This window comes from Cervus elaphus, chromosome 18 (assembly GCF_910594005.1).
Source record: "Cervus elaphus chromosome 18, mCerEla1.1, whole genome shotgun sequence".
NCBI lineage: Eukaryota > Metazoa > Chordata > Mammalia > Artiodactyla > Cervidae > Cervus > Cervus elaphus.
The window spans coordinates 117,778,200-117,801,294 of NC_057832.1; the positions used below are offsets into that span (position 1 = coordinate 117,778,200).

General features: G+C 64.6%; 1 protein-coding gene across 1 annotated transcript in view; it reads left to right on the plus strand.

Annotated features, from left to right (window-relative positions):
• The window catches only part of LOC122674625 (SCO-spondin-like), a 53,585-nt gene that overhangs the window by 5,673 nt on the left and 24,817 nt on the right, over positions 1-23,095 (plus strand). Inside the window, exons 9-54 of the mRNA XM_043873138.1 lie at positions 43-195; positions 485-656; positions 846-1,086; positions 1,439-1,583; positions 1,892-2,002; positions 2,539-2,656; positions 3,272-3,447; positions 3,532-3,759; positions 3,943-4,108; positions 4,289-4,523; positions 5,470-5,659; positions 5,780-5,874; positions 6,055-6,311; positions 6,662-6,796; positions 7,686-7,882; positions 8,008-8,135; positions 8,221-8,330; positions 8,656-8,805; positions 8,927-9,020; positions 9,105-9,274; positions 9,474-9,707; positions 9,864-10,085; positions 10,536-10,772; positions 11,937-12,028; positions 12,118-12,349; positions 12,491-12,643; positions 12,742-12,882; positions 12,970-13,152; positions 13,469-13,619; positions 14,197-14,350; positions 14,502-14,556; positions 15,424-15,528; positions 15,825-16,034; positions 16,144-16,253; positions 17,264-17,432; positions 17,533-17,671; positions 18,162-18,231; positions 18,348-18,411; positions 19,590-19,760; positions 20,056-20,199; positions 20,883-21,068; positions 21,169-21,333; positions 22,033-22,212; positions 22,345-22,467; positions 22,624-22,753; positions 22,864-22,989. Coding sequence (XP_043729073.1) covers positions 43-195; positions 485-656; positions 846-1,086; positions 1,439-1,583; positions 1,892-2,002; positions 2,539-2,656; positions 3,272-3,447; positions 3,532-3,759; positions 3,943-4,108; positions 4,289-4,523; positions 5,470-5,659; positions 5,780-5,874; positions 6,055-6,311; positions 6,662-6,796; positions 7,686-7,882; positions 8,008-8,135; positions 8,221-8,330; positions 8,656-8,805; positions 8,927-9,020; positions 9,105-9,274; positions 9,474-9,707; positions 9,864-10,085; positions 10,536-10,772; positions 11,937-12,028; positions 12,118-12,349; positions 12,491-12,643; positions 12,742-12,882; positions 12,970-13,152; positions 13,469-13,619; positions 14,197-14,350; positions 14,502-14,556; positions 15,424-15,528; positions 15,825-16,034; positions 16,144-16,253; positions 17,264-17,432; positions 17,533-17,671; positions 18,162-18,231; positions 18,348-18,411; positions 19,590-19,760; positions 20,056-20,199; positions 20,883-21,068; positions 21,169-21,333; positions 22,033-22,212; positions 22,345-22,467; positions 22,624-22,753; positions 22,864-22,989 — 7,217 coding nt within the window. The remainder of the gene's footprint in view (positions 1-42; positions 196-484; positions 657-845; positions 1,087-1,438; positions 1,584-1,891; positions 2,003-2,538; positions 2,657-3,271; positions 3,448-3,531; positions 3,760-3,942; positions 4,109-4,288; positions 4,524-5,469; positions 5,660-5,779; positions 5,875-6,054; positions 6,312-6,661; positions 6,797-7,685; positions 7,883-8,007; positions 8,136-8,220; positions 8,331-8,655; positions 8,806-8,926; positions 9,021-9,104; positions 9,275-9,473; positions 9,708-9,863; positions 10,086-10,535; positions 10,773-11,936; positions 12,029-12,117; positions 12,350-12,490; positions 12,644-12,741; positions 12,883-12,969; positions 13,153-13,468; positions 13,620-14,196; positions 14,351-14,501; positions 14,557-15,423; positions 15,529-15,824; positions 16,035-16,143; positions 16,254-17,263; positions 17,433-17,532; positions 17,672-18,161; positions 18,232-18,347; positions 18,412-19,589; positions 19,761-20,055; positions 20,200-20,882; positions 21,069-21,168; positions 21,334-22,032; positions 22,213-22,344; positions 22,468-22,623; positions 22,754-22,863; positions 22,990-23,095) is intronic.

Sequence of the window (23,095 nt, forward strand, 5' to 3'; positions counted from 1 at the left end):
TCCCTCATCCTGGCTCCTTGGCCTGACTCCAATTGTCCTCAGCCTGGGTGTCTGGATGCAGTGGAGGCAACTCAAGGCTGTGAGGACCCCCTGAGGGGCACAGAGACGGGCTTGGAGGCTGGCCAGCTTCGGGCTGAAGCCCAGGATGTGTGCCACCAGCTGCTGGAAGGCCCATTTAGGGAATGCCACACCCAGGTATGGATGAGGGTGGAGGTGGCATCAGGCATTAGAGAGGTGGGGAGTGCTAGGGAGGTGCCAAACTGGGCCCCTGGTCCTGCCCCCAAATTGCTTTGGGGCATGGGTCAGGGCACCCCGCCCCACCCGCCTTGATTTGATCTCTGGGGGATGAGCCGGCCCCAATGTTATCTCTAAGGTCCCTTGAAGGGTTCTCCTGTTTGATCGTAAAACAAGGGCCGTTTCAGAAGCAAGAGGAGGGAGGCGCTGGTGGAGGCTGGTTGGCTGAGGGGCTGTCTTGTCTCGGCAGGTCCCCCCTGCAGAGTACCACGAGGCCTGCCTTTTCGCCTACTGTGCTGGGGCCCCAGCGGGCAGTGGGCGGGCAGAGCGGCTGGAGGCCGTGTGCGCCACCCTGGCCAGCTACGCACAGGACTGTGCGGCGCGGCGCATCGCGGTGCGCTGGAGGAAGCCCGGCTTCTGCGGTAGTGCGGCTGCCTGCCCCTCTCTGCCCAGCCTCTGGCCTCCCCACCCCGCGGAACCGGGGAACTGACCGAGGGCCCTCGCGTGGCTTCTGTTTCTCTGGGGGGGGGGGGGGGGGAGGTCCCGCCAGTGGGCTCTGGCCGGAGGCGGGGAGCTCCTTGGGTCTTACAGCCCACCCCTGTAACCCGCAGAGCGCCTGTGTCCGGGGGGCCAGTTGTACTCCGACTGCGCCTCGGCCTGCCCGCCCAGCTGCTCGGCAGTGGGCGAGGGAGGCGAGCGGAGCTGCGGGGAAGAGTGCGTGAGTGGCTGCGAGTGCCCGCCCGGCCTCTTCTGGGACGGCGCCCTGTGCGTGCCCGCCGCCCGCTGCCCCTGCTTCCGCCGACGCCGGCGCTACGAGCCTGGGGACACCGTGCGCCAGCTCTGCAACCCGTGGTGGGTGCGCGGGCCTGGCGGGCCCTTTCGCGGGGGGCTGAAGGGCTACCCGTAGGTCCCCTCTGATCCCTCTCTTATGCCATCTGCTCTGCAACCTGCCTCCGTTTTGGGGGGCCTCCTTTGCAAATAACCTGCAACCTCTCAAGGCATTAATCGTCCTGCTTAAAAACCCAGCGGGTGACCTCCATCAGCGGACCTCTAGTCCTAACGGGGGGGAAGGGAGTGCCGGGGGACCAGAGTGCTGAGGGGGTAGGGGTGGGAGGGAGTCTCCAGCTCGGTCCCCCCGCACTCCCACCCCCGGCCCCCGGCGGCAAGGACCCCAAGCACCGTCTCCCTGCCCTTTTGCCCACAGCGTGTGCAGGGACGGCCGCTGGCTCTGCGCGCAGGCGCCGTGCGCAGCCGAGTGCGCGGTGGGAGGGGACGGGCATTACGTCACCTTCGATGGGCGGAGCTTCGCCTTCCGCGGCCTTGCTGGTTGCCGCTTCAGCCTGGTGCAGGTGTGCCGCGCCCGCAGACCGCGGGAGCGGAAGCGGGGGGTCGTGCTAGAGCCCGGGGGGCCCTCCTAGGGTGCTGGTGGGGGTGGGGGGGAGCAGTGACTGTAAGGAAACCAATGAATAAACGAGACAGCCGTCCAGGGAGACGCTGAGACGGCCCCGGCTCGGGAGGGAAGATGGCAACCGCACACTCCCGAGCCTGCCCCCAGGGTTCTCGCCGGCGCCTCAGGTTCCCGTGGAAGTCTGACTGTCAGCGTCGCCCCGGGCCGGGGGCGCCACGCAGAACTCACCCGCACAGTCCTTTCTTACAGACGGGACAGCTGGGCTTGTCACACACGCTCCTTCCTGCAAAACGACCCCAGGGGGCGAAGGGGAGGGCAAATAAAGAAGAGTCCGCCTTCGTCCCCAGCACTCCTCCCCGGGCAAAGTGAGGTGACTCCCCACGTAGACACAAACAGGGGCTCCTGCGATGCTCTCATACGTGTGCACATAGATTTACCGTGTGTGCACCCTTGTGGGCACTCAGAGACGTGAGCATACGTCCCCACAGGGGGAGGAGGCATGTTGCCCGAACCTGCGCGCATGCACGCATACACACACACTTCTACATGTGACGTGCGCACACAGTCATACATACTTCCACATGTGCACGTGCATACACACACATTTCCACACGTGCACGTGCATACACACAGTCACACGTACACTTCAACATGTACACACACACAGACACACACTTCCACATGTGTACATGCGTACACACACACAGTCACACATGCCAGCCGTTGGTGAGGGTTAAGCCCCTCACCTCACAGAGTGCGGATGGCTGGCAGGCGGTCAGCACAGTTCTGGGTGGGAGCTGTCCGGAGTGTGGGCTGTGGGCGTCCAGTAAAACAGGAGAAGGCCCAGGAGGGACCCTCCCGCCCCAGCCCCACCACGTTCCTCACCATCTGCCCAGGACCTGGCCAAGCAGCAGCTGCTGATTGTACTGGAGCACGGGGACTGTGACGCTGGGAGCTGCCTCCACGCCATCTCTGTCTCCCTGGGGGACACCCTCATCCAGCTCAGGGACTCAGGTAGCCCCAGCTCTCAGGGTCCCTGCCTTCCAGGCCTTCCGCCCCCAGCAGTCCTCCAGAGTGGCCTCCTGCCATCTCCCCTCTCCCTGTGGACTCCGGCTCTCTCCAGCACCTTCTGTCCACACTGCCCTGTGATTGCTGAACCCAAATTCTCCGGCTAGACTCCCACAACCGGGATTACTGCCTCAGCTTCCCCCTCACTCTGCCTTCTCTGGAAGATGCACAAAGGCCTGTGGCGATTTCCCAGGCATCTTCTGCCCACCCCATCCTCAGGGGAAAATACAATTCAAAGGGTTCTGAAGGAGCTGAAAGGCCTCACGGTATACCTAGGCCAGGCAGGCCCTTTCCAGCTCCTCCTGACACTGACTCCAAGGGCAAAGGCCAAGTAGGTGCTAAGGGTCCCATGGGGGTTGCTCAGGTGGGATGGGTGACCTCCCAGGGGTCACCCCAGTTCCCCTTGCTCAGGGTGAGCGGCCCGCCGAGACGAAGCTCCCCACCTCCTACCCTGGGTCCTTCCCTTTCTTAACAGCCCCATCCCGAAATGTGCCTTCCCTCCACCTCATCGGCCTAGACCAGCCCTTTGGGGGTGGCCCCCTCACAGACCCCCTATTCCAGGAGCTGTGCTTGTTGACGGGCAGGATGTGGCCTTGCCCTGGAGTGCAGCTGGGGGCCTCAGTGTCTCCCGGGCCTCCTCCTCTTTCCTGCTGCTGCGCTGGCCTGGTGCCCACATCCTCTGGGGAGTGTCCGACGCTGCAGCCTACATCACCCTGGACCCCCGCCACGCCCAACAGGTGTGCCCAGGGGGCGGGTGAGTGGCTGGGCCCGGCCGCTGTGGGCCTGGAATTGACTGTCCCGTGCCCACTTCTGCGACCCAGGTGCAGGGTCTGTGTGGCACCTTCACCCGGAATCAGCAGGATGACTTCCTGACCCCTGCTGGTGATGTGGAGACCAGTATCACTGCCTTTGCTAGCAAGTTCCAGGTGGCAGGCGGGGGAACATGCTCCTTGGAGGCCAGCACCCCGCTTTCCCCCTGCAGCACCCACACTGAGCGCCAGGTTTTTGCGGAGGTAGCCTGTGCCATCCTGCATGGCCCAGCCTTCCAGGTAGCCAGCTTGGGGACTCTCCTCCTGTTTGCCCCTGTAAGATGGGATCAATACCTGCCCTGCCATCCTCCTGGACTCCTGGGAAGGCCCCACTCCGAGCCATGCCAGGGCTGCTGAGCACCGGGAGGTGGCAGTGGGGAATCAATGGGGAGGAGCTGACTCATTTCCTTGTCTCCCTCCAAGGAGTGCCACGGGCTGGTGGACAGGGAGCCGTTCCACCTGCGCTGCTTGGCAGCTGTGTGTGGCTGCGCCCCTGGCCGGGACTGCCTGTGCCCGGTGCTTGCGGCCTATGCTCGGCGCTGTGCCCAGGAGGGTGCCCTGCCTTCCTGGAGAAACCGGACCTTCTGCCGTGAGTCTGCTCAGCCAGCCAGCTGCACCCTTACACTCCCTCCAGCACAGGGGATCCAGGGACTTTGCAGCAGGGGAGGGTCCCAGAAGGATCTCTGACCTCCGCAGATTGCTGGCTTTGTTTTCTTTCGGAGGCAAGGGGGCAGAGCAGCCTCTGACCTGCATGTGTCTCTGTGCCCAGCTGTCTTGTGTCCTGGTGGCCAGGAGTACCAGGAGTGTGCCCCAGCATGCGGTCGCAACTGCGGGGAGCCTGAAGACTGTGGGGAGCTGGACAGCTGTGTGGCCGGCTGTAATTGCCCCCTGGGGCTGCTGTGGGACCCCGAGGGCCAGTGTGTGCCCCCCAACTTGTGCTCCTGCCAGCTTGGGGCCCATCGCTATGCCCCTGGCAGTGCCGCTATGAAGGACTGCAACCACTGGTGAGAGCAGAGACCTGTTGGGGGAGGCAAAGAGCTGGGGGTGAAAAGGTGGAGCTTAGAGAAACGGGCTGAGGGATGTGGGGAGGATGGCACGCCCATTAGAGCACTGATGACATCCCCTCAGTTGTGGAGCACTTTAGGGCTTATAAAACCCTCTTATGTACATTGCCTGTTTAACCTTACTTACTTCTTGCGTCAGTGCTAAGTTCAACTCTTTGGGACTCTGTGGACTGTAGCCCTCGAGGCTCCTCTGTCCATGGGATTCTCCAGGCAAGAGTGCTGGAATGGGTTGCCATGCCCTCCTCCAGAGGATCTTCCCCACCCAGGGATCGAACCTGTGGTCTCCTGCACTGTGGGCAGTTTCTTGCCCGCTGAGCCACCAGGGAAGCCCAATACCCTAATAAAGTAGGAAGCAGAAGAATTGTTCCCATTTTGCAGATGAGGAAACTGAAGTGCAGATAGGCTAAACAGCTTGCAGAGTCACAGAGCTTGTTAATGATGAGGGACAGAACCCAGGTCTCTTAATTCCAGTTGAGGGTGGTCCAGAGGCTCTTCTAAGGGTTAGGACATAAAGAGAAGTTGCAGATCTATAGAGACTGTGCCGGAGTCCAGAGTTTGGTGGGTAAGACTTCAGTGAAACCCTTCTCCCACCTGTACTGGGAGTAGGGTTGTTCAGTATCTCGGCCTCTCCCCAGAGCCCAGAGAATGGCTCCTATTGGTGTTGGGGCAGGGTGGCAGTGTGTAATCCCAGGTGTGGTCAGGTGCTTGTCACACTTCTTGTGCTTGTGGCAACTGGGGTTGTGGGTGAGACACTCAGGTCTCCAGCATCAGAGCTGGACCTTCCCACAAGTTTAGGGGCTCTGGACCCCTGGGATCCTGAGGCTGTCCCAGGGCAGGTCAGGGGCCTGGAAGTGAGGTCATTTCCCTGCCTCCCAACCTCCGGCAGTGTCTGCCAGGAGAGGGGCCTCTGGAACTGCACTGCTCACCACTGCGCTCCGCCCCGGGCCTTCTGCCCCCGTGGGCTCGTCTACGTCCCTGGAGCCTGCCTCCTCACCTGTGACAGTCCTGACGCTGACCACCCCTGCACCCCAGGCAGCCCGGGGGGCTGTGTCTGCCCCCCAGGCACCGTGCTGCTGGTACGTCTGGGAGGGGCTCCGCTAGCCAGCCCCCTGCCCTGGCCCCTGGCTGGGTGTAACCGGCGGGGAGGGGGCACCAGGCAGTCCTCCATGGAACCCTTTGTCCCCGGCCTCTGCTAGGAGGAACGCTGCGTGCCTCCCGAGCTCTGTCCCTGCCGTCACGGCGGCCAGTGGTACCTGCCCAACGCTACAATCCAGGAGGACTGCAACCTGTGGTATGTAGGCCCCGCCCTGTGACCTGTGACCCTGCGACCTAGTGACCCCTGGCTGGGGGTCGGGATGATGGGTGGGGCGGGATACCCAGACAGGCCTGGACGGTGGAAGCTCCCGGCATCTCTCCCCGGCCCCCCCGGGCCCCGGTCTTCCTGACGGTTCCCCTCCCCCGTTGCCCACAGCGTGTGCCAGGGTCGGCGGTGGCACTGCCCGGGCCAGCGGTGTGCCGGGCGGTGCCGGGCGTCAGGCGCCCCTCACTACGTGACGTTCGACGGGCTGGCCCTCACCTTCCCCGGGGCCTGCGAGTACCTGCTGGTGCGGGAGGCCAGCGGCCAGTTCACCGTCTCCGCCCAAAACCTGCCCTGCGGGGCCAGCGGCCTCACCTGCACCAAGGCGCTGACCGTGCGGCTGCAGGGCACCGTTGTGCACATGCTCAGAGGTGGCTGTGACATTGAAGGGGGACGTGGCCAAGGAGGGGGCCCCCCCCCCCGGGTGGCGTCCCAGCTCTGCGGGGGCAGCTGAGGCCTGGGGTTTCCCACGGCTCCCCACGGCTAGCCATCAGTCCGCGGGGGTGGGGGTGGGGGCTGGTGACTCTTCTCTTGGTTGGGAACCCTGATTCTGGAAGGCTCCAGGAAACGAAAGCCCAGAGAGGTCTAAGGACTTGCTCCAGGTCACACAGCTGGAGGAAGAAAGGAAAGGCTGGAGGGGAGGGAGGCTGGGAGGGCCTCGTGGGGCTCTTGGGGCCCCTGGACCCCGAGGCTGGGCCTGAATGCCTCTGCTCCCCCACAGGCAGGGCAGTGACGGTGAATGGGGTGAGTGTGACGCCCCCCAAGGTCTACTCCGGCCCTGGGCTGAGCCTGCGCCCCGCCGGCCTCTTCCTGCTCCTCAGTACCCGTGTGGGTCTCACCCTGCTCTGGGATGGAGGTCAGCACCCCACCCGCCACTCAGCTGACCCCCGCCCTGCAGCTCCCACCCCCCCGACAAAGTCTTCCTCCTCCACACATCTGATCAGAGTCTCCAAATTACGTTTTCGTCATTACATCTTTCTGCCTTATGAAAGCAATAGCTCCTCGCCAAAAGAAACGGTTAAAAAAATAGCAAATTTTAGAGAGAAGAAATAAAAAGAAATCTAACAGCCCACCACCCAAACCCAAGCAGCGGGTGATTTAGAAATAACTGGTTACTGAGAAATCAAAGGAAATCCAAACGCGCCCCCCCCCCGCACCCCGCGGTGTGGGCAAAGTCATCTGCACTGAGGCCTCTGGGGCTGGAGAGTGTCACAGTGTGTCCTGGACTCTGGAATCCAGCCCTCTGTAGATTTTCTGTACCCGGCCTCCAACCTGAGTTTAGTTAAGAAAGTTGGCTCTCACTTCCTGCCCTGAGCCCCACCCCTGTAGGTAGGTCTCACATCTGTCACCGCCAAGTACCACCCCAAACAAGAGGGAGCTGGCGACCCCACTGGGGGAGTTGATAACCTTTGTCAGATGGTCAAACCAGCCCACCTGATACAGGCGCCTAGGTCATCTCCCCACTCCTTGTAGCTCAGTTAGTAAAGAATCTGCCTGCAATGCAGGAGATCCAGGTTCGATCCCTGAGTTAGGAAGATCCCCTGGAGAAGGAAATGGGAACCCACTCCAGTATTCTTGCCTGGAGCATCCCATGGACAGAGGAGCCTGGCGGGCCACAGTCCACGAGGATTGCAAGAGTTGGACATGACTTAGTGACTAAACCACCAGGTCTTGTCCCCACTCCTGGCCCTAAAGAAGGCCCCCAGATCCGTCTCCAGAGCCCCCCTGCCACACTCTCTGTCCAGGCACCCGGGTCCTGGTGCAGCTGTCGCCCCAGCTCCGCGGCCGGGTGGCTGGCCTGTGTGGAGACTTTGATGGAGATGCCAGTAACGACCTTCGGAGCCGCCAGGGGGTCCTGGAGCCCACCGCTGAACTGGCCGCCCACTCCTGGCGCCTCAGGCCTCTCTGCCCGGAGCCGGGGGACCTGCCGCACCCCTGTGCCGTGAGGATGGGCAGGAGAGGGGGTGAAGGGAGGAGGGGGCAGCTGCTGGAACCCGGGGTTGGGGGCGGTTCCAGAGGTGGGGTGCTGAGGAAGGGTCTGGCTGGTCCACGGGGGTGTCCCCACAGGTGAACGCCCACCGGGCCGGTTGGGCCCGCACCCACTGCGGGCTGGTGCTGCAACCACTCTTTGCCCGGTGCCACGCGGAGGTGCCCCCGCAGCAATACTACGAGCGGTGTGTGTATGACGCTTGCGGGTGAGAGGGGCAGGCCTGGGAACCCGGGGCGGGCGTGGGAGTGTTGGTCGGGGGATGGTGGGGGGCTGACCGCTCCCTCCCACAGCTGCGATTCGGGGGGCGACTGTGAGTGTCTCTGCTCTGCCATCGCCACCTATGCAGACGAGTGTACCCGGCACGGGATCCACGTGCGCTGGCGCAGCCAGGAGCTCTGCCGTGAGTATGCCCGGCCCTCAGTCCGTGATACCCCATCTCGCCACCTGCTCAGCTCCTCTGGGGATACTTCTGGCCTGAGAGCCAGTCATTCATTCATTCATTCCTGGAGTGCTTACTATGAGCCAGACGCTGTCCTAGATGAACCAAACATGCTGAGATCGCGGCTGTGTTGCAAATAGCCTTGGCAGGCACCCGGCAAGACATCCAGGCCATCCATACACCCCGGTGCCCTCCACGGGCCTTGCTTTGGGCTGGCTCGCCCGCTGCTGTTGCTTCCTGGGGCCCTCGCCCCCTGGTGACCCAGGCCTCTCTCCTCCCCACCCAGCTCTGCAGTGTGAGGGGGGCCAGGTGTATGAGGCCTGTGGCCCCACGTGCCCCGCCACGTGCCACGACCACAGTCCTGAGCCTGGGTGGCCCTGCCGGGCCATCGCCTGTGTGGAGGGCTGCTTCTGCCCCGAGGGGACTCTGCTGCATGGTGTGTAGGGTCAGAGTGGGCAGAGGGGAGGGGGCTCTGGGTAGGGGGGGGTGCAGAGGGGCCACAAGGCCATGGGGACGGGGTGCCCCTTTGGCCGGAGCCCTGCCGTCTGTGCCCTCAGGAGGTGTCTGCCTGGAGCTGGCTGCCTGCCCCTGCGAGTGGGGGGGCAGCTTCTTCCCGCCGGGCACGGTACTGCAGAAGGACTGTGGCAACTGGTGAGCGGGGGCGGGGGGGTACCCCCACGCCCTGGGCTGGCTAAGCCCGGCACCGCTGCTGATCCCTGGACACCATGTCCTCAGCACGTGCCGGGAAAGTCAGTGGCTTTGTGGGGACGACGGCGGCCGCTGTGCAGAGCCCGGGCCTGGCTGTGCGGAGGGAGAGATCCCCTGCCGGGAGAGCGGGCACTGTGTGCCCCACGGGTGGCTCTGTGACAACCAGGATGACTGTGGCGATGGCTCAGACGAGGAGGGTGAGTGTCCTGGGTGGTGTGCGGCAGTGGCAAGTGGCGGGTCAGGCCTCCGATGGAAGCACATGTCCTAGGGCCACTTCCTAAGCTGCGGGTCCAGTTGCCAGCTGCTTGTGGGCAGGGGTGTCCCGGTTTCTGGGGTTGGGGGCTTCTCTGGGAGCCTCTGTGGGTGTCCTGAGCCTGCCTGCCTTCTTCGCCCCAGGCTGTGCCACCCCGGGCTGTGGGGAGGGGCAGGTGTCTTGCAGTTCCGGCCGCTGCCTGCCCCTGGCCCTGCTCTGCGATGGGCAGGATGACTGTGGAGACGGGACGGATGAACAGGGCTGCCCGTGCCCCCAGGACTCGCTGGCCTGTGCCGACGGGCGCTGCCTGCCTCCGGCCCGGCTCTGCGATGGGTACCCTGACTGTCCGGACGCTGCTGATGAGGAGTCCTGCCTGGGTTAGTGGTCCCGACCCCGTCTCGTGAGCCCCCACCTGCCTCCCTCCCCTCCTTCGCCAGTGCAGGTTCCTGCTGAGAAGTGGGCACCTGCTGGCATGTGAGAGAGGGCACCCCGAGGAGCAGTACCCTGGGACCAGCCCCTCTCTCTGGCTACAGGGCAAGTGGACTGCGCCCCTGGGGAGGTGTCCTGCGTCGATGGTACCTGCCTGGGGGCCATCCGGCTGTGTGACGGAGTCTGGGACTGTCTGGATGGAGCCGACGAGGGGCCTGGGCACTGCCCCCTCCCCTCTCTGCCCACTCCCCCCGCTGGTACCTTGCCTGGCCCCTCTGCTGTCTCCTGGGAGACTGCACCTACCCCCCTGGCCAGCGTCGGCCCTGGTGAGCTCCTGGAGGAAAGGGGCTTAGAAAGCTGGCCTCTGGAGGCCTGGGAAGGAGGGAACAGGGTCTCAGGGGGAGACCTAGGGGCATATGGTGGGGGGGGGGTGGTGACGAGGGAAGGAGCAGGGCACAGTCCAGCTTCCTGGAGACAGCGGAATGAAGGACGCGAAGGGAGAGAGGACTGAAAAGAGTCCAAACCTTCTTCCCAGGAGTTCAGAGCCGCCTCTAAACTGAGTGGCGACTGTTGGGAATTCTTGGATGAAGAAAGAGCTTTAGGAAAACCAATCGATCATCAAAATGCGGGAGGGACTGGACTTGGGGAGGGGCCGAAGGTGGGGGGAGGGCCGGGCGCAGGGAGGGGCTCAGAGGGGACGACGGCGGTGGAAGGGCCCGGCCGGCCTGCGGGGAGCTGGTCCGCCCCGCCCGGGTCTAGCGAGGACGTCCCCGCAGCGCTGCCCTGCGGCCCCTTGGACTTCGCGTGCGGCAGCGGCGAATGCGCGCCCCGGGGCTGGCGCTGCGACGGCGAGGGGGACTGCGCCGACGGCAGCGACGAGAGCGGCTGCGACCGGCCTTGCGCGCCGCACCACACGCCCTGCGCGCGCGGCCCGCACTGCGTGGCCCCGGGACAGCTGTGCGACGGCGTCCCGCAGTGCCCCGACGGCTGGGACGAGGACCCGGGCGCCTGCGGTGAGAGCCCGGCCGCGACACGCGCTGGAGGGCGGGACGCCTTCTCTTCCCACCCCTACCTGGGCGCCCCCGCTAGAGAGAGTGTCTTAGGTCTAAGGCATTCGAGCCTAGAGCGAGTGTTGTGCCCTTTGAATCTCTTCTGGGAAACTCTGAAAACTTCTGCCCGCCCACCCAGCCCCGGGAGGGCCCGGAGGAGGAAGGTAGAAAGGGCTTTCTGTCTTTGATAAAAGGGCGGGCCTGAGTGGCTTTGTCGCAGGGCATGGACCTGTTTGGGGGGTCCTCAACCTCTCCCCACCAAAACTGGGGATTCCTTTTGTGTCCCTGCAAGTCAGACCTTCACTGTCCTGACCACCTGTGGGGGGTGCTGTCCATAGACCCCATTTCCTCCCCTCTCCATGGCCTGCCTTCCTGCACCCTCCCAAAGGTGTCTCTGACCCAGGCTAGGTCCCCTGTGATTTTTTTCTCATACTTGGTCCCCTCCAGGGTTCCCTGGTGGCTCAGTGGTAAAAGAATCCGCCTGCAAGGCAGGAGATTTGGGTTCCATTCCTGGGTTGGGAAGACCCCCTGGAGAAGGAAATGGCAACTGACTCTAGTGTTCTTGCCTGGAGAAGCCCATGGACAGAGGAGCCTGGTGGGCTCTAGTTCATGTGGTCACAAAGAGTCAGACACGACTGAGCGATTCATGTTTTGGGCTTTCCAGGTGGCGCTAGTGCTAAAGAACCCGTTTGCCCGTCCAGGAGACACAGGAGACTAGGGTTCGATCCCTGGGTCAGGAAGATCCCCTGGAGAGGGTCATGGCAACCCACTCCAGTATTCTTGCCTGGAGAACCCCATGGCCAGAGGAGCCTGGTGGGCTACAGTTCATGGGGTCCCGAAGAGTCGGAAGACTGAAGTGACTTAGCATGCATACAACCCCTCCGTGCCTTTGGAGCCCCACCCCTTGCAGGCTCCACCCAGCTGTCCCCTTGCAGGAGTCTCTTCCCCTGTGATTTGACTCCCCAATTGTGCCTGAAGCCCCAGCAGCTCTGGGATGGGCTCCCCACCTGTCCTCACCCCAGGGAGGATAGGGTGGGCACGCTGTTCCCCTGGTGGAGGCCAAAGCTGGCGGGGGCTGGGGATGCGGCTCTCACTTCCACCTAACTGTTTTCTCTCCTCTTTTCTCAGAGGGGCTGCGGGCCCCAGGAGGCCCCAACCAGACAGGGCTTCCCTGCCCGGAATACTCCTGTCCGGATGGCCTCTGCATTGGTTTCCAGCAGGTGAGGCTGGGGAGCGGGTGGTGCGGGAGGCCAGCGCCCCCGGTGCCCTCAAAGCACGAGTCGCCCCGACCCCGCTGTTCTGACCCCAGGTGTGCGACGGGCAGCCCGACTGTGAGCTGGCGGGGATGCCAGGGCCCTCCCCGGAAGAGCAGGGCTGTGGGGCCTGGGGGCCCTGGAGCCCCTGGGGGCCCTGCAGCCAGACATGCGGGCCAGGGGCGCAGGGCCGGAGTCGCCGCTGCTCGCCCCCGAGCCTCCCGGTGCTGCGGCACTGCCCCGGCCCGGAGCGCCAGACTCGGGCCTGCTTCGTGGCCGCCTGCCCAGGTGAGGGGGGCGCCTGGGCACTGGGAGGCCAGCACGGTGGGTAGGACCTGCGAAAGCAGGGGGGAGGAGGAGGGCGCCGGGCCCCCCTGCCCAGCCTCATGGCCGCCCCCCACCCTGCTGGCCGGCCCTTGCCCCCCACAGAGGACGGTGCGTGGACCTCCTGGTCACCCTGGTCCCCATGCTCTGAACCGTGCGGGGGTGTCACGGCTCGCCACCGGGAGTGCCACCCGCCCCAGAACGGGGGCCGGGCCTGTGCCATGCTGCCTGGGGGCCCTCCCAGCACCCGGGAGACCCGTGAGTGGACGGAAGCGGGCGCGGCAGAGGGAGGGTGGAGGGGCAGCAGGGGGGAGCTTGTCCCTGATGGGGACCCACCTGCGATGACCTCCTCCCAGGGCCCTGCCCTCAGGACGACTGCCCCAACATCACCTGCTCCGGGGAACTGGTGTTCCATGCCTGCGCCCCTTGCCCTTTGACCTGTGATGACATCTCTGGTCAGGCCGTGTGCCCCCCTGACCGGCCCTGCGGTGGCCCAGGTAAGGGGGCTCTGGCCCTGGGGTGTGGTGGGCCTGTCTGCCTGGCCGAGCTCTCTGCAGGGAGGCCTCACGCCGGGCCTCCCTCAGGCTGCTGGTGCCCTGCGGGGCAGGTGCTGGGTGCCCGGGGGCGGTGCGTGTGGCCGCGGCAGTGCCCGTGCCTGGTGGACGGCGGCCGCTACTGGCCCGGGCAGCGCGTCAAGATCGACTGCCAGCTCTGCATCTGCCAGGACGGGCAGCCCCGGCGCTGCCGGCCCAGCCCAGACTGCGCGGGTGAGCCCCACCCCGGCCCCTCCCGAGGGGCCTCTGGTCTCCCCCAGACCACCCAACCCAGACTGCGCGGGTGAGCCCCACCCCAGCCCTTCTCAAGGGGCCTCTGGTCTCCCCCAGACCACCCAACCCAGACTGCGCGTGTGAGCCCCACCCCGGCCCCTCCTGAGGGGCCTCTGGTCTCCCCCAGACCACCCAACCCAGACTGTGTAGGTGAGCCCCACCCTGCCCTTCCCGAGGGGCTCTGGTCTCCCCGAGGGGCTCTGGTCTCCCCCAGACCGCCCCGCCTCCCCCAGCCCTGACTCGTGGCCCCCCTCAGTGAACTGCGGCTGGTCAGCGTGGTCCCCCTGGGCTGAGTGCCTGGGCCCCTGTGGGAGCCGGAGCGTCCAGTGGTCCTTCCGGAGCCCCAACAACCCCCGCCTGGCCGGTCGAGGGCACCAGTGCCGGGGCCTCCATCGCAAGGCCCGCAGGTACCGCACCCCAGGAGCCGCACCTCCAGCTCCCAGCTGGGAAGCCACCTGTGTGCGCCCTTCCGCACTCAAGGTGCTTCCACGGGCCGGACCCCAGATGAGGACCACCCCCCATTCTGTGCCCCTATTAGTCTAAACACCGGGACTCCCAGCACATCTCTGGGGACCCCTGGCCTTCTGCATCAGTTTTATGCCCAGTAGATCCAAAAGGGGGATGTAGGGAGCCCACAGGTCCGAGGGTGGGTACGGACCCTCTGGTCTGCACCCTGTGCCTCTGGAGGTACCCGGGGTGAGGCTTGTAGGGGGAGTTGCCATATCTGCCTGCCCAGCCCCCTCTGAGACTGGCTCTACTGGCCAAGGGCCTTGGCACAAATTACTTCCACTGCCCTCTCTTGGGTCAGCTGCAGTCGCTCTGGTTCAGGGGTGGGGTCAGGGTGACAGGATGACCAAGTGTCCCCTGAGGCCCAGGACTTTCCAGGACTTGTTATCACTGAAAGTCCCGAGTCCTGGGAAATGCCTCCCCCAGGCAGGCCAGGGTGGGCTGGTCACCAGGTGAGGGGCGGCCCCCACTTCCCAGGTGCCAGACGGAGCCCTGTGAAGGCTGCGAGCAGGACGGCCAGGTCCACCGCGTGGGGGAGCGCTGGCGAGGGGGTCCCTGCAGGGTCTGCCAGTGTCTGCACGATGGCTCGGCACGCTGCTCTCCCTACTGCCCGCTGGGAAGCTGCCCCCAGGTGAGGCAGGCCGGTGGGGGCACCCGGGGGCGGGGGGCGCCTGGCAGTAAGGGTGGGGCGGGGCACCGTGTGTAGAGGCCAGAATTGTGGGTGGCAGCTGATGGAGCGGGCAGGTGGCCAGTTTCGTCCAGCCTGGCTCTTGGATTCGCAGGACTGGGTTCTGGTGGAGGCAGTGGGGGAGTCATGTTGCCGCTGCGTGCCACCTGGTGAGTGGGTCTGGGGGCAGCAGAGGAGCTCCAGGGGGAGGAGGATGGCGGGAAGCCAGAGGTGGCTGTACCGAGTCCCGGGGGGGCGGGGGCGGCACTGGCTACCCCTGCCTCAGGGTGAGGGGAGCCTGGGTCATGGACGCTGGGCAAGGAAGGGGCCCTCTGGGTGGGTGTGGGGGCCTCTAAGGCCGGGCCTCAGTCTCTGCCCGCCTCTTCTGACCTCCCCCACGAGGTCACCCTTGAGGGTACTTTCCTTTCTCTGGTTCTGATGGGCTGGATCTGGTTCCTTTCCTGTTCCCTCTAAGAGCAACCATGACCCAGTTGGACTTTTCAAAACCGTGTTTACTTGGAAACTGAATTATAAATAAAACAGAATGCAAAGGCTCAAAAACGGATGCACTTTGGGGCCCAGATTTCATATCTTAAAAGTGCACCCATAGGCTGCTGAGGTTAGGAGAGCGCCCGCCTGCACAGTGGTACAGGTGGCTGACTGCACAAGTTACATGGCGAGTGGTGACCAGACTGTAAGACTGAAAGACCGCTTCCATCCAGAGATGCCCTTTTCTGGTGCCCACAAAGGTCCCCTATTAGTGACAGCAGCCCTGATCAGGAACTGAACTGCAGCCGCTCTGTCCTGGCCCCTGAAGTGGCTTTTTGGGCAGGTGGTTTTAGTCTGCATTCTCTAAATATATTCAGTGGAAGCGAAAACCCCTTACTCACTCCGGGATGGAGCTTTCCCAGCTGTGGGAGGGGGGCACTGTTCCCAAAGTTCCCCCGGAAGTCGTGGGAGAGAAAGTGCTCCAACGAGTGGAGAGAGGTTGGGCCGGGGCCTGGTGTGAGCCTGGGTCTCTCCTCCCCCGCCTCCAGGAGAGAACAAGACGGTCCACCCCATGGCCACTCCCGCGCCCGCTCCGACCCCCAGCCCTCAGATCGGAGCCTCTCTGATCACCTACATTCTGCCTCCCCCCGGAGGTAAGGGCCACGGGCTGTTGTAGGGCCGAGGGGGGCTGTTCCCGAGGGGTTGTCCAGCCTGGGAGGGGAGACCAGATCGCTGGACTATACCTCTTGCCTTCCATGGGGAGGACGGTTATCCTAAGGATCTATCTAGATGTCAGCACAACCTGTTTCCTCCCTAACCCTGCCCTACCTGGACCAGCCTCCGGTGACCCTACAAGGTCAACCGGCTGGACTTTCAACGCTCCAGAGTACCCCTTGTGCCTTCCTAACTATGCCCCCGGCAGGCTCCAGCCCTTCTCTTGTGCACCCAGATCCCTGCTATTCTCCCCTGGGCCTGGCCCGACTCCCCGAGGGGAGCCTGCCTGCTTCGTCCCAGCAGCTGGAGCGCCCCCCCTGGGCTGCCATCCTGAGGCCTGCCCTGGGAGTGCCAGGTTGGAGCCCCGTGGAGCACGCTGATACTCAGGAGCACACCCCGCCTCCCTACCTGCAGCTCGACCTGCTCCAGCCCAGGAACCTCACCGGTCAGTGGGGAGACGGCAGAGGCCAGGGCTGGAGGAGGAAGGGGTGGAGGATGGCGGGGCTGGGGGTGGCGCTCACTGCTTTAGCTCTGCTCCCTGCTCCTCCTCCCAGGCATCATAGTGCAGGGGGCTGGGTCCTCAGACTGGCTCCAGGTCAGCAGTGATGGTCTACACTGGCACAGCTATCGTGACATCCGGCCTGGTATTCAGCCCGCACCCCAGGTACCGCCCACTCAGGCCCCCTGGACCAGTGACCCACCATGCCCTTTTATGTGGGGCCCACACTGTATGTTCCCAAGGGGTTTCTTGTCTCCAGAGGGACATTTCCTACTTTAGAGGCTTGTTCAGCACCTGTTAGTAGCAGGGACAGTGTTCGGTGGGGCAGAAGGGCCACAGTTGAAAGGGCATCAGATATGATCGAAGTGGCTCAGATGGGGGGCAGGTGTGGGAAGCCCTACTGTGGAGGGAGGGGCTTGGGGTGACAGCGAGTTCACTGAGCCTCGGGGCGTGCGGAGAGCAGCTGGGCACAGCCCTGCCCTCCTGGGGCTAGCATCCTCCCCACGGAGACTCAGATGGTAAAGAATCTGCCTGCAATGCGGGATGCCCGGGTTTGATCCCTGGGTGGGGAAGATGCCCTGGAGAAGGAAATGGCCACCTGCTCCAGTACTGTTGCCTGAGAAATCCCATGGAAGGAGGAGCCTGGTGGGCTACAGTCCATGGGGTCGCAGAGTTGCACATGGCTGAGCGACTGACATCTTTATGTTCAGGGAGACTGTATGTCTGCTCTTAAGTATTTGACTTCCCTGGTGGCTCAGACGGTAAAGTGTCTGCCTACAATGCGGGTTCAATCCTTGGGTCGGGAGGATCCTCTGGAGAAGGAAATGGCAGCCCACTCCAGTATTCTTGCCTGGAGAATCCCATGGACAGAGGAGCCTGGTATGCTACAGTCCATGGGGTCGCAAAGAGTCGGACATGACTGGGCGACTTCACTTTCACTTTCTTTGCCACGAGTGGGCACTGGCCTGGCCCTGGGGACACCGCAGCAGGCACCCTGCCCTTAGGAAACTAGGACTGGAGCCCCTCAGCCTTGAGGGACCCGGATGACTCATGCTGGGAGACCATGAGCGCTGGGACGGCCCGGTCCATGCCATGGAGGTTGGGGGGATGGGTGGGGGGTGGGGCTCTGGGCAGGGTCCCGGTGGCAGCCTGAGCAGACACCCCCATCCTCATAGCTTTTCCCCGAGAACTGGGATGGCACCTCCACCGTGTGGACATTTGCCCGGATGGTGCAGGCACAGCACATCCGGGTGTGGCCTTCCGATGGGCACCACCAGGCTGTCCCCCGCAGTGATGCCAACCCGGGCGGCCCCCTGCGGGTGGAGCTGCTGGGCTGTGAGCCAGGTACAGGCTGGGCTGGGGGAGGGAGAGAGGGCAGTGGGCAGGAGGGAAGGGCAGGAGCCCTCAGCCATTCCCCCTACCCCGCCGTGTCCCCACCGGGCAGCACCCCTGTGCCCAGGGGTTGGGCACCGCTGTGCTGGTGGCGAGTGTGCCCCCAGGGGGGCCCTGTGTGATGGTGTGGAGGACTGCGATGACGGCTCCGATGAGGAGGGCTGCGTGCCCCCGCCCACAGGTGCTGGCAGGTATGGGGCGCCCTGCTGCCCGGCTCAGCCTTGGTGGGGTGGCCCAGCTTTGTGGGAGGAGCCTGTGTCGCCTGCACCCCCAAAGTGCCCATGGGCCGGGGTGCTGAGTTGCTGCAGCTGGGTGTCTTCGGAGGCCCCTTCCCACACGGGATTCTGTGCCGTTGTCCTGAAGCTGGAGGTCAGTGGTTCTCAGAGGGTGGTCCTCGGACTAACGGCATCAGCATCACCTGGAAGTTGGTAGAAATGCAGACTCTCAGGCTGCAGTCCGGACCTGCTGAGGCAGACACTGGGGGACAGGGGGCACCCAGCCCCTCTGCTTAACAAACCCTCCAGGGGGCTCTGACCTTTGGGACCACAGTGGAGGGCATCCCCATGTCTAGTCTCAGCGGACAGTGCCCTCCCCAGGCCCGCCCAGGGATGATCCCCTGCCCGGATGGGGCTTCCGAAGCTGGGAGAGCCCCTGGAGCCCCCATGGTTATTTTTCTCTCAGAATCGAGTCCACAGCCTGGAGCTCCATGCCCTCTGCTCAGCCTGGACAGCTGCACCCTCAGCCCAGCAAGGTGCATGGGGAGACGTGGAGGGGGTTGAAGCTGGGGATCCGAGTGCACCCCTGGGGGCGATGAACTGCCCCCAGGCTGGGGCCTCACGGGCAGCTGACCCTCTCCTCTCTCCACAGGGTCTGGCAGAAGCAGAGGCTGACCACTGGCATCCCGGGCGGGGGTCACCCGTGCCCCCCACAGGTATATGCCAAACTCTAGGCTGCCTTCCTGGCCTCCCCTGCCACCCAGCCTGTTCTTTCAGGGCAGGGGTCTATTATATCTCTAGAGCTCTGTCTTTTGACCCCTCTTGTTCTCTGACTGAGCAAGGTGGGTTCAGGGAGGCAGGCGTGGTCCCTGTGGACTCCTTGGCCAATTCCAGCCCCTGCCCACTGCCTGGATTCCAGGGTGTGAGGCTGGCACTCCCTTCACCCCCCATCCCCCGCACTCACCCAGCCAGGCACCCATTTCAGAAGCGTTTGCAGGCAGATGTCTGACAGTGGGTACAGGGAAGCCAGGGTCACCCAGTTAGCGGGGTCCTAAATAGGACAAGGAAGGGGCTCCCGTTGTGTGCCAGCAACCCCCGCAACCATGGCTGCCTGGCCCTTCACCTGCACAAGGGCCCAGGAGAGCCGTCTTTGGGGGAGGCGGCCGGTGAGGGCTTTCAAGAAAGCTGAGCATGACCTTCTCTCTTGGGACGTGTTGGACCCATCTTACCACCTGCCCAGGCCTCAGTTTCCCCCTCTGTGAGCCCAGGAGCACTTAAAATTGGTGCATATGGTCCCTTCTAGAAAGTTCTGAGGATTGCTATTCAGGAGCTTGGCTAGCAGTGCCTCTGCATCTCTTGTGAGAAGCAGATGAAGCCACTTGAATTATTTCTTGGGTCTGCAAAATGCAGACTCCCATGACGAAGTCTCATCTCATCCCAAGTCTGGTTCTAGAAAAAAGGCTTTTTTTAGCAAGAATCTCTTTGTAGAAAATAGGTTCATCCTTCTTTTCCCTGTAGCTGCCAGGAGGCTCCCAGCTGATTTCTCTGTACCTGGTGCTGAGTTTCTGGCCGGGCGGCTCCTCCTGCTGCTGTTTCTGTTTCTCCATAAATGTTGACTCTATAGTGAGTTTCACTTGGAGGCTGCTGTGTCTGTCTTCGTGAGCGGAGAGTAAACATCTCACTCAAAACTCAGCTTTTCTACTGCGTTCAGTTAAAACCCTTCTTGTGCCCCTGGGACGACCGAGTCCCCTTTTCATTTTGATTTGAAGCCCCTCAGAAGGTGGGGTGTCATCTATCACCACCCCGAGACCTGGAAAACCTTCTGGAGGGCCCACATCAGCCTCATCTCAGGGACAGGTAACTGATGGACTCCCCCTCCCTCCTGCACCCCCAGGCAAGGGGCCAGCGAGTCTCGGGTCCGAGCCTCACCCAAGTCCTGGGGAATCTGCGCAGACCGCAACCCCCAGCCCCACCTCCCAGCTGGAGGCCCAGGCCCTGAGACCGGAAATGGCAGCTGTGACGGTGCTCCCCCTGCACCCGACGATGACGCCCGAGGTCCCTGCTGGTGAGATGCCTCCTGCCCTGTAGCGATGGCTTCCCTGTGGAGGAACCGAGGCCCTGAGAGCTTGGCTGCTTTGCTCCCGGTCACACGCTCGAGCTCAGGGACTTGGGAGGATCAAGCCTAGGACCCAAGTCTCCCGAGACCGCTCCCTGCCTTTCCGTAATCCCACGAGGGCAGGAAGGGAGGGCACAGCGAATGTCAGGAGGGAGGCTGGGGGCTGCTGGGAGGTGACGGAGGGGAGAGGACAGGGCTGGAGAGGGGGCGATGGCCGGTCAGCTGGCTGCGGTGGTGCCCGCAGGACGGAGCACCGCCCCGGGGCCCTTCCCGCCTGTGCGGTGCAGCCCAGGCCAGGTGCCCTGCGAGGTCCTGGGCTGCGTGGAGCTGGAGCAGCTATGTGACGGACGGGAGGACTGTCTGGATGGCTCTGATGAGAGGCCCTGCGGTGAGCACCCCGGAGAGTCCGGTGCCATGAGGCTGGTCACGGCAAGATGGCTGTAGGTTTAGGGAGGTGCCTGCCTCCATTTCTAGCATATATGAGAAGGTCCTCGAAAGGCTAGCGGACACGGGGAGTGGAAGGAAAACTGAATGGGTAAAAACAACCAGCAGTGTGTTGGTTGGTGGGATGGTGGGGGGTGGGGCATGGGATAGGTGTTTTATAAAACCTCTCTGACCTTGGAGGTTGTTCATCTATCCATCCATTATCGACCCATCTATCCATCCATCAAAGTAGACCACTATGCTCAAAGCCTAGTTTTCAATCAAGAGAAGAGCAATCAAGTGTTAGCCAATAACGGGAAGGATGGAGTGTTAGCCAGTTACACCCCGGGGAATCCATCAGGAAGGGATATCTGGGGAGTGAACTGTTCTTGGATGCTCTGGCTTCTCTCGGGACACTCCAAGAGCTGTTGACAAATAGAGACTGTGAGATGGAGTGTGGACGGAAGACCACCCCACTCACAGCACAGGGAAGCCTGGGTGCTGGGCTGGGTGGCTGTGGGAGGAGTCAGGAGGAAGGGAAGGCCGGGCCTCGGTCAGCAGATTCAGTTCCCCGCTCGGCCTGGGGTTGAAGGGGTCGGTTTATCACGGAGCGGGAATCACCTGTGCGGCTCCCTTGCCCTTCCCCAGCCCCAGCACGGGCAGCGGGCACCGTGCCCTTCACCGTGCCCACCACCGCCTTGCCGGGGCTGCCGGCCTCCAGGGGCCTCTGCTCGCCGAGCCAGCTGACCTGCGGCAGTGGGGAGTGTCTGCCCGCCGAGCGGCGCTGCGACCTGCAGCCTGACTGCCACGACGGCTCGGACGAGGACGGCTGTGGTAGGGGCGGGGTTGGGCCGGGCCCGGATTGGGGGGCTCCCCGGGGAAGGCCCGCTCCCGCGTGAGCCCCCCTCTGAACCTGGCCCACCCGTCCCCGCAGTAGACTGTGGCCTGGCGCCCTGGTCTGGCTGGAGCAGCTGCAGCCATAGCTGTGGCCTGGGCCTCGCCTTCCAGCGCCGGGAGCTGCTGCGACCGCCCCTGCCCGGGGGCAGCTGCCCGCCGGACCGGCTCCGCAGCCAGCCCTGCTTCGTGCAGGCCTGCCCAGGTAACCAGCCTCCCCTCTCTGGCCTCCCAGCACCTCCCCAAGGTGGGACACCCTCACGGGGAAATGCCCCTGCTACCCCTTGGGACCCGTGTGTCCGGCTCCGGGACTCTAGGAGGACAGCCCCTTCCGACATCCCAGCCTCGCCCCCCGGCCCCCGGAGGGCTCGTCCGAAGGCGGCTCCCCGCCTGGCCCCTTTCCTGCCGGAGTGTGGGAACTGGAGCCGCTGCAGGCCCGCCCCAGAGGGAGGCTGTGAACAGGCGGCCCCGCTGGTCCCGGGCTCTGCGCCCGAGGCCCCGCGGCGCTTTTGTTCAGCGGATCCGAGGGAGGGGCCCCAGCCCGCCGCATCCTTGCATCCAGGGTTTCCCACGCGGGGCTTCCTCCGCCCGCAGGCAGCGCTCGTAACCCCGCTTCTCACCGCTGCCTCCAGGGGGCGCGCCGCCCCGGGATTCCCTTTCCCGGGACCAGAGCCTCGATCCCCAGAGGCCTTTCCACACGTCACCCCTCCCCCCCGCCCCACACCTAAGGGGGCTTTCCTGGGACACGGGAGGAAGCTGCGGAGTCCTCGGGGCGCTGCCCTAAGCCACCCCGCTGGCCACTGCCCAGACTGCTCGGCCCCTTGGCCCTGCTCTCTCTAGGGGGGTTGCAGCTCTTGAGGTTCACCGCCTGGTTCACCCCCGTTCTTCTTCCGCCCCGCTGCAGTGGCTGGGGCCTGGGCTGAGTGGGAGGCCTGGGGGCCCTGCAGCGTCTCGTGTGGGGGCGGCCATCGGAGTCGTCGGAGAAGCTGTGTGGACCCCCCGCCCAAGAATGGTGGTGCCCCCTGCCCCGGGGCCCCCCAGGAGAGGGCACCCTGCAGCCTGCAGCCCTGTGCAGGGGGCACAGGTGAGCGGAGCTGGGCTGGGGCGGGGGGCGTCTGAGGGGGAGCCCCGGCGTGGCGGCGGGGCTGTGAGACCCGTCGCTGGGCCTCTTGGCGCCCCCCCTGCCTGATGCCCATCCTCCTCTCCCGGACCCCAGACTGCGGGCAGGGCCGCGTGCATGTGAGTGCTGAGCTGTGCCGGAAGGGGCTGGTGCCACCGTGCCCACCCTCCTGCCTGGATCCTGAGGCCAACAGGAGCTGCAGCGGACTCTGTCTGGAGGGTGAGGCGCACCCAGCAAGCAGGGGTGCTGCGGACAGGGCCCTTGGGGGTGGTGGTGGGGAGTGTGGGCGTCCACGCCGGCCCACCAGGCCTCCGTCTCCAGCCCCACCCCTGCGGCCCCCCATTCTCCGGCCTGAGCGCCCCCTCCCCCACCCAGGGTGTCGCTGCCCCCCTGGGCTCCTCCTCCAGGACGCGGGCTGCCTGCCCCTCTCCGAGTGCCCATGCCTTGTGGGCGAAGAGCTGCAGCAGCCGGGGGTCCCCTTCCTCCTGGACAACTGCAGCCGATGGTCAGGGCTCCTGCCCGCCGGGATGGGGGGTGTGGGGGGCGGGGTCAGGGCCGCTCCCCGCCCTCAGGTCCTGACCTCTGCCCTCGGCCCCCTGCCCCCCCCCTCCCCAGCGTGTGTGAGAAGGGGGCCCTGCTCTGTGAACCAGGGGGCTGCCCCGTGCCCTGCGGCTGGTCAGCCTGGTCGTCCTGGGGTCCCTGCGACCGCTCCTGTGGCTCTGGCCTGAGGGCCCGGTTCAGGTGTGCGGGCAGAGGGGAGATGGAACCGGAAGGGATCGGGCAGCGCGGGGGCGAGCGGAAGGCCTCGGGGAGCGAGGGGCGGGGCGGGGAGCGGTGTCCAGGCTGC